We start from the raw sequence: 17,720 nt of genomic DNA, 5'->3' as shown, positions 1-17,720 counted from the left end.
CGGCTTACGTGCAGTGATATCTCCAGATTATCTGAACCTTTTGATGATATTACGGACCATAGATGGTGAAATCCTTAAATTCCTTGCAATAGCTTGATGTGAAATTTTGTTCTTAAACTGTTCAACAATATGTTCACGCATTTGTTCACAAAGTGGTGACCTTCGCCCCATCCTTGTTTGTGAATGACTGAGCATTTCATGGAAGCTGCTTTTATAACCAATCATGGCACCCACCTGTTCCCAATTAGCCTGTTCACCTGTGGGATGTTCCAAATAAGTGTTTGATGAGCATTCCTCAACTTTATCAGTCTTTTTTGCCACTTGTGCCAGCTTTTTTGAAACATGTTGCAAGCATCAAATTGCAAACGAGCTTGTTATGATTGGAACGCATGGCTGCGATGGTCGTGTTCCCTCCAATGCAAACAGAAAAGCAGGAGCGGGGTGCAGGTAGGATTGAGTTTTAATTATTAACGGCAGGACAAAAAATACAAAAGCTCGGACACTAAACAAGCGGGGAGCCAAAAAACCAAAATGTCACCAAGGGTGAACAGTGAAGAATACTGTGGTGCGGAAAAAACACTAGAGCAAGTTGCAAAACCAAAAGGAGCATTAAATAGCGAGCATTGACCCAGCAACTAGTGCTGGGTGACAGAAAATTATAAAGAGGAGTGATTAACCAAAACACCTGGTGGGAGCACTAATTGCTAAACAAAGACAGGTGAGGAGAATCAGTGCCCATGGAAACCAACAGTAAACAAAAGGAAAGAGGGTGCAGCCAGGAAAACAGACTAAAACCATAGGAAACTACTAAACATAAATCATGCCATGACCCAGGTAATGGATCATGACAGAGCTAATATTTGCAAAAAATATCAAATGTTTCCAGTTCGAACGTTAAGTATCTTGTCTTTGCAGTCTATTCAATTGAATATAAGTTGAAAAGGATTTGCAAATCATTGTATTCTGTTTTTATTTACGATTTACACAACGTGCCAACTTCACTGCTTTTGGGTTTTGTTTAAAGCTACGATTCACTCCAATGATGATGATGGTACTATCAAAAAAGGTTAAAGAGGAACAATGTCAGACGCTGCTAGAGCTTTAAAAAAGGGAAAAAGTTATCAAAATCTTTGGAATAGGAACACAAATTCAACAAAATTGGGAAAAAAAATATACTCTCTATTCTTCAGTTAAAAATATTTATTATTTACAGCATATCTTAATGGACCTTTTCAGCCACCAGGCCTTTATCAGGGGTGGTAACAATTCCCATAGTACACCATGTGATCTTAAAACCAAGAATACCACTAATAGGGCATCCCCTCCTGTAAAAGGGTGTGCAACAGAATTCCCGCTCATTGAAATTAATTTAAATCAATTTTATACATTTTTCTGATGCCTAAAATTCCCAATGGAAATGAACAAAGTTATCTGAATCCAATAGAATGTTTTACAAATACCTACAGTACAGAAGTTTTCTGAAGTGATTAAATATATAATTTATCTTGGAATGCCACCGCGGTCCACAGAGAGTTTGAGTTTGAGTTTATTTCAAACATGCATACAATTACAACATGATGCATCACAATTTCCATGTTCGAAAAGGAGTAGGAAGAAGCAGAGCGTATTTAATCTTTCTTTACATAGCAGTTGCTAACACTTTTGTTCACTTCCTGTTCTCAATTTATTCACACTATACTCCATAAGTACAAACCCTGTTTCCATATGAATTGGGAAATTGTGTTAGATGTAAATATAAATGGAATACAATTATTTGCAAATCCTAATAATTAACTTAGAATTTCATGGCTGCAACACGTGCCAAAGTAGTTGGGAAAGGGCATGTTCACCACTTTGTTACATCACCTTTTCTTTTAACAACACTCAATAAACGATTGGGAACTGAGGAAACTAAATGTTGAAGCTTTGAAAGTGGAATTATTTCCCATTCTTGTTTTATGTAGATCTTCAGTCGTTCAACAGTCCGGGGTCTCCGCTGTCGTATTTTGCGCTTCATAAAGCGCCACACATTTTCGATGGGAGACAGGTCTGGACTGCAGGCGAGCCAGGAAAGTACCCGCACTCTTTTTTTACGAAGCCACGCTGTTGTAACACGTGCTGAATGTGGCTTGGCATTGTCTTGCTGAAATAAGCAAGGGCGTCCATGAAAAAGACGGCGCTTAGATGGCAGCATATGTTGTTCCAAAACCTGTATGTACCTTTCAGCATTAATGGTGACTTCACAGATGTGTAAGTTACCCATGCCTTGGGCACTAATGCACCCCCATACCATCACAGATGCTGGCTTTTGAACTTTGCGTCGATAACAGTCTAGATGTTTCGCTTCCCCTTTGGTCCGGATGACACGATGTCGAATATTTCCAAAAACAATTTGAAATGTGGACTCGTCAGGCCACAGAACACTTTTCCACTTTGCATGAGTCCATCTTAGATGATCTCGGGCCCAGAGAAGCCAGCGGCATTTCTGGATGTTGTTGATAAATGGCTTTCGCTTTGCATTGTAGAGCTTTAACTTGCACTTACAGATGTAGCTACAAACTGTATTTAGTGACAGTGGTTTTCTGAAGTTTTCCTGAGCCCATTTGGTGATATCCTTTAGAGATTGATGTCGGTTTTTGATACAGTGCCGTCTGAGGGATCAAAGGTCACGGTCATTCAATGTTGGTTTCCGGCCATGCCGCTTACGTGGAGTGATTTCTCCAGATTCTCTGAACCTTTATGGACCGTAGATGTTGAAATCCCTAGATTTCTTGCAATCGCACTTTGAGAAATGTTGTTCTTAAACTGTTTGACTATTTGCTCACGCAGTTGTGGACAAAGGGGTGTACTTCGCCCCATCCTTTCTTATGAAAGACTGAGCATTTTTTGGGAAGTTGTTTTTATACCCAATCATGGCACGCACCTGTTCCCAATTAGCCTGCACATCTGTGAGATGTTCCAAATAAGTGTTTGATGAGCATTCCTCAACTTTATCAGTATTTATTGCCACCTTTCCCAACTTCTTTGTCACGTGTTGCTGGCTTTAAATTCTAAAGTTAATGATTATTTGCAAAAACAAAAATGTTTATCAGTTTGAACATCAAATATGTTGTCTCTGTAGCATATTCAACTGAATATGGGTTGAAAATGATTTGCAAATCATTGTATTCCGTTTATATTTACATCTAACACAATTTCCCAACTCATATGGAAACGGGGTTTGTAATAACATTAAAATAACAAAGTTTACCAGTTCGAACGTTAATTGTCTTCTCTTTGCAGTGTATTCATTTCAATATAGGTTGCAAAGGATTTGCAAATCATTGTATTCTGTTTTAATTTACGATTTACACTATGTGCCAACTTTACTGGTTTTTGTACTACTGGTAACAGTGGTACTTAATTGTGTTGTTAACGAGCTCTAGCAGCAGTTTCTCCATTAAAAACACAAACATTTAATCAACTGACCCAGGGCCGGCCCATGGCATAAACATTCTATGCAGTTGTTTAGGGCCACACTCCCTAAAGGGGGCACATGATTATGGCGGCTTGTCTCTTCAGTAGCTGATCATCACTGTGATCGTCATGCTCTGCAGGTGTTTGCTTGTTCTACTCTGATGGACTGAATGGCCTCATGGATACAATTATACTTTTATTCAGCGGCGCGCCAACATGTCCTTTGTAATAGTTTTAGTTTGGTTTAGCAGCATTTATTCAAAATCCCATAAAGATAATTGCTAATTTAGCATTGCTTTGAACGCTGCCATCGTAACAGATTTACAACGGCACTTCTTAAACGACCGCACTATTTCTGTCTATATTGTAACCAAACCCTCAAAATATAATGTATACAGAACATTTGTTTTTTTATAGGTTTTGTCCATTTATTGTGTTTTGTTTACTTTTTCAAATTATGCCGTAGCAGCATAGAAGTTTTGAATTGGCTTCACTGCGGTGGAACACTTTTCTTTCCCCCTTGAACCGTTAAATCAATTCTTTTTACCTTTTAATGTCAACTTTGGATATTATCTGAAATATAAACACGTGACTTGTGGACATATCGGATTGAACTAAATTGTTGTCAATGTAGCGTTTTTATTTATTGTTCATACGTGATTATTTAGAGTATATACAAATCTTTATATAACTTGTAAAATATTATCATTACCATATTTTTCGGACTATAAGTCGCAGTTTTTTTCATAGTTTGGCCGGGCTCCAGTGCGATTTATATATGTTTTTTTCCTTCTTTATTATGCATTTTCGGCAGGTGCGACTTATACTCCGGTGCTCCTTATACTCCGAAAAATACGGTATATTATTTCTTAATATCTAATTATAAATGTACTTGAATTGCATTTTTGTTGGTTGTCTCTCTTATGCACACGCTCCCATAGCCAAACCTACTACTGATCGCCAAGAGCAATACAGTAAACCCTCGTTTATCGCTGATAATTAGTTTTGGGTCTGGCCGTGGCAAATTAATTTCTGCAAAGTAGGAATTACCACGTCGTGGTCAAAAGTTTACATACACTTGTGAAGAACATAATGTCATGGCTGTCTTGAGTTTCCAATAATTTCTTCAACTCTTATTTTTTTGTGATAGAGTGATTGGAGGACATACTTGTTGGTCACAAAAAACTTTCATGAAGTTTGTTTCTTTTATGAATTTATTATGGTTCTACTAAAAATGTGACCTAATCTGCTGGGTCAAAAGTATACATACAGCAATGTTAATATTTGGTTACATGTCCCTTGGCAAGTTTCACTGCAATAAGGCGCTTTGGTAGCCATCCACAAGCTTCTGGCAAGCTTCTGGTTGAATTTTTGACCACTCCTCTTGACAAAATTGGTGCAGTTCAGCTAAATTTGTTGGTTTTCTGACATGGACTTGTTTCTTCAGCATTGTCCACACGTTTAAGCCAGGACTTTGGGAAGGCCATTCTAGAACATTATTTCTAGCCTGATTTAGCCATTACTTTACCACTTTTGGCGTGTGTTTGGGGTCATTGTCCTATTGGAACACCCAACTGCGCCCAAAACCTAAACTCCGGGCTGATGATTTTAGGTTGTTCTGAAGAATTTGGAGGTAATCCTCATTTTTCATTGTCCCATTTACTCTCTGTAAAGCACCAGTTCCATTGGCAGCAAAACAGGCCCACAGCATAATACTACCACCACCATGCTTGACGGTAGGGTGGTGTTCCTGGGAACACCATTTTCTCCTCCAAACACATTGCCGGGTATTGTGGCAAAACAGCTAAAATTCTGTTTCATCTGACCACAGAACTTCCCTCCAGAAGGTCTTACCTTTGTCCATGTGATGTCAATTTTGTCAAGAGGAGTGGTCAAAAATTCAAGCAGAAGCTTGCCAGAAGCTTGTGGATGGCTACCAAAAGCGCCTTATTGCAGTGAAACTTGCCAAGGGACATGTAACCAAATATTAACATTGCTGTATGTATACTTTTGACCCAGCAGATTTGGTCACATTTTCAGTAGACCCATAATAAATTCATAAAAGAACCAAATTTCATGAATGTTTTTTGTGACAAACAAGTACCGGTATGTGCAAAAAAATAAGAGTTGTAGAAATGATTGGAAGCTCAAGACAGCCATGACATTATGTTCTTTACAAGTGTATGTAAACTTTTGACAACGACTGTACATATATATTTTTTAACAGCAAGAGCATAAAGGCCTGTTTACGAATTTCTAAATACATTTTAACATTAAGAAAGCCCTCTAGACACAAAATAACACCAACATAGTCACCTTAACAAGGAGCTAACTTCGAAGTGTGATGTGACGAGCGACTGTGTTACAATACTCAAGAGGCTGCAGTCAGCCACTAGTGTGTTACACAAGTAATATCTAAGAAATGGGCCCACGAACAAAATCTTGTTTAGGGCCACAAAAGGCCTAGGGTTGGCCCTGCACTGACCACGAACCACGTTGTTTAGCATGCCAGCACAAAAAGAAGCGAGGGCTGACTCGGCACCAAGCAAACATAATTTACCTTCGTCTATATCAGGGGGTAGGCCACCAACAAAGACCTTCCTGGAGTAGCGCTCCATCCTCTCTCCATTTTGGCAATGGGTTGGGGAGTTCATGCCTGGGGTGAAGGAGGGGTCACCATGGCCATCGTCAAGGAAGCCATCTTCAAAGGGAAATAGGTAGGAACGACCTGCAGTTGGTGACAAAGAAGAAAGGAGGCAAGAAAGGGAGATAAAAGATAATAGTACAGTGGTAAGTGACAGAATAAATGTATATAATCATCATTGTAATCTCAGGGAATTCCATCGGTTGCAAACGGACTGTGTGGTTTGTCTTAGAAGACATTTTGCCTCTCATCGCAACGTCTATGCGCAGACAAACCAAACAGTCCAGTTGCAATCGATTTAAGGGATTTAAATGCTCTGAGAATTTGTTCATTGTCAACACAGGAACAAAAGTAAATGTTTTAAAATTATAAGTATGATTGGTGATTGAGTAAAGCCTGCAGAGTTCATTTCCCCAACAAAAAAAGCTTGTGTGGATGGACATAATGTTGATCAGACAGGTGAGATTGTGTAAGCCTGAACATTAACTAAAAGAGGCTCCTTTTCCACGGTACAATAACTAATCAGCTTGGCAAGACTCTCTACTCGCTATTGGCGCTTTTCCACTGGCAGGTACAACTAGGTACCATTTCCATTATGTGTACAGTTGAGGTTTTAAGCCTTACGAGTCAATACCCTAGGAGTGATGTAACACACAGCTGGTTGCTTATAAGTGGAGCAGATTAGTTGTTACAGTACTTTTTCAAAATACGCTGAAAGAAATACCACAATTTAACTACTACAACTATATGCCACAAGTCTCTACTTTGTTGTTGTTTGTTAAGTCTCATTTTAAACGATGCCTTTATTGCAGCTTGTTTTTTTTTTTCAGGATTCTGCAGTATTTTTTTGAAGTGGACAAATAAAAACGCTAGCCAAGCTGATACCGTGCTGTGGAAAAGCAGAAAATGCAGTATTTGAAGAGCATATTATAAAACATGATGAAGATGAGCAATAATAGATGCACCCATTTGCCAATCTGATGAGTCAGCAAGTCAGCATATAGTCCCCTCAAAAGGCGCTTTGGAAGGACGCCAAGCAAACAAGCTGCAGCATACGTTTGTTCAGATGCGTCTTGACTATTAAATCATACAGTGGCATCTCGGTTTTCGTATGTCCCGCTTTCAGTATAATTCGGTTTTCAGCAACATTTTGCCCTAATTTTGTTACACCGCCTTGATTATCGTACAGCATTGCTCTTCAACTGGCTTCCCGGGTCCCAAATACGGCCCGGTAAAGACACCATACGGGCCCTTGAGTTCAGTTTAAAAATTGAGAGACAACTTTTTTTGCAGCAAATTCCCAAAAACACTAGAGTGCTCCTGTTGTATAGAGGAACTTGGATCATTTTAAACACACTGGCAGATCCCTGCATTGGCAGTTTAACCTTGCTAGCAAACATGGAACACTGGGGTAAAGAATTTAGATTTACATAACTGAGGCGTTCCTCAAGCCACCCCTTAAGTCCTCTCCTTTTTGGCAGTTGCAAAAATTTTCCGTATTTTTTGCACCATAAGGCATACTTAAAATCCTTTAATTTTCTCAAAAATCAACAGTGCGCCTTATAACCTGGTGTTAGGGTATGACATGTACATTCCTGTAACTTTCTGTCTGTAAAATATATCCTTGTATGAGCATTTCTGTAATCATGAATAGCATTTTACGATTAATATCCATACATGACAGTAGAATAAGCACACATCTGATTGGGGAGTCATAGTGTAACAACCTGGTATTTACAGTTTATGTGTGGTGTTGGAGTTGTCCGACTTTTTGTGTGCCCATAAACGCATGAGTGGCCATGAGTGCATGTGTTGGTGCAGGTGAGAAAGAGCGATCGGATGCTGTTGCTATGATTGGTGACAGAGTTGGTTTAGTCTGGTTTGTATGGAAGACAATGACCAGTTTTGCTAGATAGTTTACTAATGTTTTTTGTGTGGTTACGGCCAAATATGAACAGTTTTGCTCAATAAAGTGATCGATGGAATTCCTGTCCTCTTTACAGCGTCTCGATAGATGTTTCAAAAATTAAACAATGTTGACGAACATTGCTTTATCTCTTGTGACCACTTGTTATCACCTGTCAGTCACTCACAGTTGCGTTGCAAAATCATACAGAATAAAGTGTTGTGGGTTTATTTTGTTCAGAGTTCAGATGGAATTTTATTTTGTGCGCGGCATAGATTTGCTGTGAGTAGAGGATGCACAGGCGTCCACTTTAGAGGGAACGTTGGTTTTAACTTAAAACTGTCACTCGACCTGCCCTAAAAACAACTGGTACAACGTGCTCCTTATAATCCGGCGCGCCCTACTGTCTGAAAAATACGGTATGTAACTAAGGTGTTGCTGTAGCTTGTTTACTTCAGAGGCAGTTTGGTAGTCATTTGTTCACTTTAGCTTTCTGGAAATGTGGCCTCCAAAACATTCTTAGTTGAATATCTCTGTCGTACAGCCAAACATAGCATTGAACAAACGACTGTTTGCACATATATCATTCAGCAGAATTAAGTCCCCAAACAAAGAACCCATGCTTTGGTGACTCAGGCCCTGTCTACCCATTTAAGGTTCCCCTCCTTAGATAATTTTTTACACGGGTAAGAGCGCAGTGTATTTCTTTAATCTCTGGCTCTTAGCTTGGCATGGACTCATCCATCGTTTACAAACTGAGTTCGGAGAGGAAGTGGCGCCAGAAAGACCGCGCCCCACACTTCATAACGCTTGTGGAAATCACACATGATTACCTTAAAAGAAGGAAACGCGCGATTGCAGCTATTTAGGATACAACACATCTCAGACGGCAACATAGCAATGTTGAGCGACGGTTTTGGATAAGCCCTGGAAGAACGGCAGCCTGCTGGGATATGTTTGTCACCGAGTGTGTTGTGCCACAGGAACTTTCGAGTGTCCAGGTCAGCTGTGATTCTACTTAGCGAAAATATTCATCTATTTGTTGAAGGGGAGACAACGAGAATGTGGGCTCCCGTGGACGAGGGATAACGGCGAATGCATTTGGACTGGCAAAGCAGACTATCAGCTATTGTCCGCGATGTATGTCGAGCGATTACTTAATGTCTAGTTTTGTACTTCATAACTATTGTGAAGCCATGAAGTGGTTGCGGCCGTCAAGTACAACCGCCAATTTCAGTCTACAAGCACAGTGTCTTGACCAGATATCTGGATCCCTAGATTGATTGTTGTAAAATGATATTTATCTCATTGTTTACTCTCACACATCCATTAAAGATATGATTCATGTATTATGGCTCAGGTGTGATTTACTACAATAGGACCAGTCTAACAGCTGCTGATGGTGAGGCAAGCAAGGTTTACTGTTAAGAGAAATGTGGCAATAGGCTACATTGAAACACGGGGTAAGAATACACTTCCAGGTCAGAGGTAACTATGACGCGCACATTGTTTTCCGCGCATGCGTACTAGGTCGCGTTGTGCCGGCGGACTGAGTGGGTAGGGTGTCTTAAACGGTGGCATTGTGCGTGTGTGGACAAGGATAAGATTAAGTGGGATATAGCCTGGATAACCTTAGCCAGCTTAGTGTAGAAGGGGTTTCGGTCTCTGTGCTTGTCTATTGACTATGGCTGCAAAATAACCCACTATTGGTTAATTGGGTTCACACTATTTCTTATGGGGAAGAAATGCTTGGTTTTCGTACGAGACTACTAACAAATAACCAAGGTACCACAGTTTTTTTTCTTTTTTAAGCATAGTTTTTATCCCTGGGAATAACCATTGAACAGATTTTCTTAGGCCATGTTATTTAAATCAAAATGTATGTTTCTATGATTGGATCGATCACAGTAGAGATGAGAAGCAAAAAGTGACACCATATTAAGAAACCTCTCATCCTACAAGTAGTGGGCAAGATACAAGCCCAGAGAAGGAGCCACACATTACCTCTTCTGCGGCCAAAGCTCCGGGCTGCTTGTCATCAAAGTGAGAGGGAGGAAAGACAGAGACAGGGGGGGAGGGGGGTGGGTGTTAACACGGGTCGGAAAGAGATACAGACATATGGATTTTGTGGAAATAACACCATTACAGGAACACCTAAGCTTGTTCAACAAAAAGAGGGAGATTATTATACTTCCTTGGCAACATGCTCATAAGGTAGGTTTAGTCTTGGACATACTTAGCAGCACATAGCAACGTCAGACATTCGCATCTAAGCTTAATGAACCTCATGTTAATTTTCTGCAACAAAGTCACAAATGGGACAATAAAGCAGCGTGCATGCAGAGCTTAAGGTAGAGTTGGTTAGTCATTCTCATGTCTTTGGTGAAATAATAAAAGGTACTCTATGGCTAGTGAGTGGAAAGTTCTCACGGTATACGGAGATAGCTGTGCGAAGGAAGAGAGGACGTAGAATGGGAATGCATAGATGACGACATCAGTGCTAGTTGAAACTGCTGCTTCTAATAATTCAATTAGACAGTCAAACCTCAGTTTTTGTACTCACCCCTTTTCATATGACTCGGTTTTTGACTAAATTGTTCGCCAAAATTATGCCCTGGTTTTCATATACTGTCTCGGCCAAATATTGCTTTTAACCAACTAATCCATTCGCCTGCGTATCATTTTGTGGAATTAAGTGCCCAAACAAGGCAACCACCTTTTTATAATCACATCAGAGATATTCAATGGGGTTCAAGTCAGGCGACTGTCATGGCCACTGTATCTTTCAGGCCTTCTTCTGAAACCAAGCCTCAGTTCACTTTGCGGTATGTTTGGGATCTTTGTGCTGTTGGAAGGTCCACAGACCACAAACAACATGATATTTTCTCCTGGATTCCCTGATCCATCCCTTTTCTACCGCTTATCCCTTTCGGGATCGCGGGGGTTTTGGAGCCTATCTCAGCTGCATTCGGGCGGAAGGCGGGGTACACCCTGGACAAGTTGCCACCTCATCGCAGGGCCAACACAGATAGACAACATTCACACTCACATTCACACACTAGGGCCAATTTAGTGTTGCCAATCAACCTATCCCCAGGTGCATGTCTTTGGAGGTGGGAGGAAGCCGCAGTACCCGGAGGGAACCCACGCAGTCACGGAGAGAACATGCAAACTCCACACAGAATTACATTTATCTTGCCTCCCCACGCACTGCAGGTTTCTAGTGCCAGAGGAAGTGAGGGAGCCTTTAAGCATTATTGAGCCATGGTCAAGGTTTGGCAAGGTGTTCATTCGTCCTCCTGAGAAAAAGTGCTAGCTTTGTGTCATTGCTCGAGAACAGAATAGTTGGGTTATTTATATAGTACTAGTGATTAGTGATATATGTTGAGTTCAGGCATGGAGCTCATCGGTGTTCAGTTTCCGCCTTAAGAGTTAAAACTGAAACCTTAGTGTGGGCTTCCCCTAAGTCCTGCTGTATGTCGTCTGTAGTAAGTAGAGGGGTTTTGACCTGATGACAGCCCTTGATAGCTTCCAATTTTCAGCATGTTCAGTGGTGTAGTGTTATTTAAATTTAAACTTGCAACGTTTGCTTCTAGCTACACTATATCTCTAAGAGCATTCAGTGACTTTTTGAACAACGTTTACCTGTTCTGTGGCGATTACCGGTAGTTGACTTAGTCAACATAATTAACCATGAAAATTAGTCAACGGCAATTGGTGACAGCCTATTTGTTTTTGGTGTACCGGCTGACAAAGGGCTAGCGAGCGCAGCTAAAGTATGTCCATAGACAGTGTGGAGATGCTTCTAAGCTACTAATCTTCACCTGCATGGCAGCATATAAACTATGTTTCTTTTTTCAAGTATGATAATCAAGTAGAATCATGTGGCACACCGATCAAGCACGGGCAGAGACAAGACACAATGCTAACTGTTAAACTAGATTAAATGTAAGATAGGGAAACAGCAGAATAAGTGCTTTGTACACTTTAACAAAAGTCTAGGTGGAACTGGGTTACAGCAGAGAGTATGAATAGAAAATTAGCAATTAGATTAATAATAATCTAGAGCGAGAATGACACACCGAGTGCACAAAGCATCTATTGACCATAGGCCTACACGTTTGAAAACTGAAAATGATTACATAAATTACTGTATATATCAACTGCCAAAGGAGAAGCCTTTGTAACATGTCATTTGTTTTGAAATGGTTATATTATAATGAATTAATAGTCAACATTATAAATACACACATTTAAATTAGTCGACTATTTGAAAATAATGTTGATTGTGGCAGTACTAATGCTTACTGCAAACGTCTGATTTTTTTTAAATAAATTTTTTTGCATGTGTAACATATTCCAGCCGGTGGAGCTGTATGGTAGTACATGGGTAAACGCCCTGTTGGCTAATGCTCTCTCATCTCTCAATGCGCAGACCTTGGTTTGATCCCTGAGCAGTGTAAAGGGGATGGACCCAGGCAGGTTACACATGCATATTGCCTTTTTTCAGGTAACATCAGATCACAGAGCTGTAATGGACACACGGAACATTCTTTGTTTAATTAATTGCTGGGTTAGAGTCTGCTAAGAAATACACTGATGCAGTTAGATGCAGTTATTAGCATTTGCAACGTACAACTTGTGGCAGAAACCTAAGCTGAACTGTCTTGTGACAAACGTAATTGAACTGTGTACCTCTTGTTGTCCAAGTGGTTAAAGTTACAAATTCTGAAATATAATTGCCCTGTTATGCAAAACACAAACTGCCAAACCACTGCAGAGAACACTGGCTCTCAGGAAGATATACAGTGGTTAAGGTATTGGGTTTGTTTCAGTGTATTTCACAGGGAAATAAGATATTTTGGTGCCTCCCTTGAACACGACCTTATGTACATTATTACATTAATGTTGACATATAAATGTACATTACAACAACATTCAATGTATTATTTAATTTAGCACCATTAGCAGCATACATAAAATGAGCCCTCTAATGCTGACAACAATGGCACTTATTTCAGAGTTCTGGACCTAAACATTTTGTCTCCAGGCAAAACTCCCCTCAAAATAGACAAGAGTAGTGATTTTAGGCTTGTTTTCTAACAAGTTTCAGCACATTTTAGAAATGCTCACTTTAACTTTCAAAATGTGGGTGGACCTGCATCAGCTTGCTAACGTCACCTACAGAAGACTGGAGGCAATTTTATTATGCGTAGTAGGGCTGGGGGATATATCGAGTTTGAAAGATATACCGATACATTTTTAAACAAGATATTAATTAAGAAAATATCGTAATATCGATATAATTTATTTCATGTTAAAATGACCAACACCTCTTATTTGTTGTGTTCCTTGTTCTCCCCCACTTCTCACTCCCTCGCAAAACTCCATGGGCTACTAAACCCCTTCCCTTCCTCCTTCCAAGACGTGAACATCCACGATTGGTTCGTTGATTACTATGATGAGTCACGATTGGTTGAGATTATGGCAAAACATTAGGGACAGGCCAATCAGAGGCAAGATAGGGCGGGTCATCGAACCAGGAAAGGAAAACAACGAGAGAGTCGGAGAAAAGAAAGAGGGAATATTCAAGCGGGCGATTTATATATTAAAACAACTAGTGGAAGATGGCAGAGAGATTCTCTTCTTTAGATTTTTCTTTTAGTGATGTAGACGGCGTCCAGAAAACCCACAATGCAAATGTATGCGTCTGGATAAAACATTCATTTGAGTTGTTTACCATGTAAGCCCATATCAAAATGGTTCTCGAGTTGCCATATTTCGCATAAGAAATCCTGCCAAAAATGTATGCCGAAGTGAGGAAGATTATAGCCGCACAATTAAGTCAAGTCACCTACTTGGCGCTGAACATGTGTGACAGTCCATTACATCGTCGACTGGGAATTAAAAAGTGCCTGCCTGCAAATTAATTTTTTTATCTGAGTTTGATACATTTTGTACTATTTGCACAGGTACGTTATTTATTTTACGTAGAAAGAATATTTTTCTATTTTATTTATGTTATGTAAATTATGTGCTACTTAAACAGTTTATTTTCTGTGCTGTTAGTACCCATCGTGACTAACTAGGTTAATAAAAGTGCCACTGACTGTTTACAGTACAGTTGTTATTCACTTCAATTTCAGTGAATCTCGCTCAAAAATTAATATCTTTATATGTATACTTTCACTGGAAAATATATCGAGATATATATCAAATATCGAGTTTAAGTAAAAATGTATCGAGATATACTTTTTCGTCCATATCGCCCAGCCCTAATGCGTAGTATGTTTTGGTTGCATCTTCATACCGAATCACAATACTTTTTTGCAGAATTTTAGGAACGATCAAATACAGTATGTCTGCCAGATGCATTGTTGCATGTTATAGCAATACAACTAAAGAAGGGGTCACCCTTCATACATTTCCAAATGATGGGAATATGAGGAAAATATTCGCCTCTCTAGTCAAATTGACTCACGCAAAATGAGACGGACCAAGTGAAAGGAGTGTAATTTGCAGTGATCATTTTAATGCTTCGACTTCAAAGAAGAAGGCTTTTGGTCTGAGTTTAAAATGTAAGGGGCTCAAACTAAACAAAAATCAGGAGCACCCTCTGAGAGAGAAGACTGAGTCCGAATCTGCGAAAATAATGGAGAAAGAAGAGCTAACTTGGCGCTCACAAACCAAAGGAAAAGAAGGTAAGCCGCTAGTATTCTATATTGCGTCCTCTTTTACTGATGTTTTTCTCAGGATGAGGAAATGCTGAAAGAGTATCAGGAAACACCGGCTGTGGTGTCTACGAAAGAGGAGCTGGAAGAGCAGGGAAGTGCGGACAATATAATAAATATTAGGGCTGGGAATCTTTGGGTGTCCCACGATTCGATTCAATATCGATTTTTGGGATCACGATTCGATTAAAAATCGATTTATTTTTTTTCAATTCAACACGATTCTCGATTCAAAAACAAATTTTTTCCTGATTCACAACGATTCTCTATTCATTCAATACATAGGATTTCAGCAGGATCTACCCCAGTCTGCTGACATGCAAGCAGAGTAGTAGATTTTTGTAGAAAGCTTTTATAATTTTAAAGGACAATGTTTTATCAACTGATTGCAATAATGTAAATTTGTTTTAACTATTAAATGAACCAAAAATATTACTTGAAACAATTGGACACAGTGTGTTGTCAAGCTTATGAGATGCAATGCAAGTGTAAGCCACTGTCACACTATTGTTCTTTTTTTAATTTTTTTTATAAATGTCTAATGATAATGTCAATGAGGGATTTTTAATCACTGCTATGTTGAAATTGTAACTAACATTGATACTGTTGTTGATAATATTCATTTTTGTTTCACTACTTTTGGTTTGTTCTGTGTCGTGTTTGTGTCTCCTCTCAATTACTCTGTTTATTGCAGTTCTGAGTGTTGCTGGGTCGGGTTTGGTTTTGGAATTGGATTGCATTGTTATGGTATTGCTGTGTATTGTTTTGTTGGATGGATTTTTTAAAAATGAGAATCGATTCTGAATCGCACAATGTGAGAATCGCGATTCGAATTTGAATCGATTTTTCCCCACACCCCTAATAAATATAATGGATTAGATTTATATAAGACTTTGCTAGACACTCAAAGCGCTTCACAGTGAGACTGAGAACCCATCATTTATTCACTCCACATTCACACATTGATGGTGGTAAGCTGCATTTGTAGTCACAGTTGCCCTGGGGTAGAAAGACGGAAACGTTGCTGCCAATTTGCGCCCCCGGCCTCTTCGACTTCCACCAAACATTGATTCACATTCATACACCAGTGTGAGCGGCACTTGGAGCAAGGTAGGTGAAGTGTCTTGCCAAAGGACGGCCGCTCTACCAGCTGAGCCACACTGTCCCAATGGAAATGGCCATTATTTTATGTTTCTTTTTTGCTCATAATGTTACCCATATCAATTTTGAAGTAATCATGGATCAGGGCAACAAAAACATGCAATTAAGTGATCCAAATAATAGTTGTACTGCAATGATCCCACATGACAGTTAAGACTATGTTTATTTTTCTGTGTTTAGAATAACTTCCTGTCCTGGTGCTCCTGTTTTGTCAGTATTTCCTGTTTGGTCTCTGTGTTTTGAAGCACCTTTACTTTATTTTCCTTGTCCTGCCAGCACACCTGCTCCTCAATGTTAATTACTTCTATTTAGTTTCACCTAGTTCCCTCTTTCAGGGGTGGCTTTATAATTTGTAGTCTTATTGTGTGCTTGGTTCTGTTTAACTTGGGTCCTGCATAGCTTTTCCAATGTTTCCGGTGCACTACCCAGCTGCACCAGCGCCTTTGATTTGAAATTAGATATACTTTGACTATCATTTTCTGTTTTCTGCATCTTTGGTTATTGTTGCAAGCATTGCTCACCTGTAACATGACATTTACATGTCTTTATCTACACTGTCTACGTGGCAAAATGGGCTCCAGTTCTGCAGATGACGTCGTATCGACATGGAAGCCTATCGCTAAAGGAGCTGCCCAGAACTGTGACAGCACCATGCAGGGGGTGGGAAACGTTCTCAATCAGGGATGATACCTTTGCTGTCATCATCCTTTCTCCCACCACTTCAACTGGGTCAAAGGGGCAGCCCAGGGCAGAGCTGGCCTTCTTTTTCAGTTTGTTTAGTCTGTTCCTGTCTGCAGTCGTAGTGCTGCTGATACAGCATACCACCGTGTTAATGATGGCTGATGCCACCACAGAGTAGAAAAAGTTCCGCAGGAGTGCTTCCTGCTCAACAAAGGGCCTTAGTCTCCTAAGCAGGTGAAGGAGAAGTGGATCTGCTCCTGCAAAAGTCCACCACCAGCTCTTTGGTCTTACCAGTGTTCATCTGGAGGCAGTTCCGCTGGAACCCGTCCACAAAGTCCATGTTGAAGAAGGTAGCCAAGATGGTCCCCTGTGGAGCCTCTGTGCTGCAGATGACCAGGTCAGACACACAGTCCCGTGTCCTCACAAACTGTGGCCGATAGGTCAGGTAGCCCAGGAGCCAGGATGTGAGGTGCAGGTCGACTCCTGTGTGGTCCAGATTGTTCCTCAGAAGTATGGGCTGTATGGTGTTGAACGCCCAGGAGAAATCACAGAATATGGTCCTCAAAGTTCTCCCAGCCCTCTCCAGGTGTGAAAAATATATCTGCATGAATTAGATGATGGCATCATCCACCCAGATGCCCAGTTGATAGACGAACTGCAGTGGGTACATTGATGAGCTCACCAGGAGGCACAGAAGGACCAGCCTCTCCAAGGTCTTTATCAGATGTGATGTCAGTGCCACTGGCCTGTAGTGGTTGAAGTCCTTTGGCACCCGTACTACGCAGGATGTCTTCCATAGCTCTGGTAATCCCACTCCAGGGGGGTACGGTTTTATCTACACATAAATTAATATAGTCTGTAATGCAGTGTGTGTGTGACTGTCACTCACTATGTTTCCATGCACTGAAATAGTCTAATTTCTCAAATAGTTTGTCTTTTTGTATTTTCACAGATATGTGTGAAGTCGAAGTGTTCATGCACTTTCTCTAATGCGACTAATGGTCATATGCCATGTGCCTCCCGTACACTGGGAGGCGCTGATTTAATTTTAGCGCGATTAAATTAATCCCTTTTCCGGTTGACCTATAATGTCACACTAGCCATCTGCGGATCCTTACAACTTGTTTCAACTGATGTTTGC

At 40.2% G+C, this 17,720-nt stretch overlaps 1 protein-coding gene across 7 annotated transcripts in view; it reads right to left on the bottom strand.

Annotated features, from left to right (window-relative positions):
- cpeb3 (cytoplasmic polyadenylation element binding protein 3) overlaps positions 1 to 17,720 on the bottom strand; it is a 112,251-nt gene that overhangs the window by 48,456 nt on the left and 46,075 nt on the right. For 5 of the 7 annotated variants that reach the window (XM_061962380.1, XM_061962371.1, XM_072916203.1 and 2 more), the window contains exons 5-6: positions 10,011 to 10,034; positions 6,017 to 6,184 (exon numbers count right to left, since the gene is read on the bottom strand). In XM_061962380.1, the coding sequence (XP_061818364.1) occupies positions 6,017 to 6,184; positions 10,011 to 10,034 (192 nt within the window). The remainder of the gene's footprint in view (positions 1 to 6,016; positions 6,185 to 10,010; positions 10,035 to 17,720) is intronic. The other 2 variants (XM_072916200.1, XM_072916208.1) reach the window with 1 other exon arrangement.

This window comes from Nerophis lumbriciformis, linkage group LG02 (genome assembly GCF_033978685.3).
Source record: "Nerophis lumbriciformis linkage group LG02, RoL_Nlum_v2.1, whole genome shotgun sequence".
NCBI lineage: Eukaryota > Metazoa > Chordata > Actinopteri > Syngnathiformes > Syngnathidae > Nerophis > Nerophis lumbriciformis.
The sequence above is the reverse complement of the archived record's forward strand: the minus strand, read 5'-3'. Positions and strand labels throughout refer to the sequence as shown.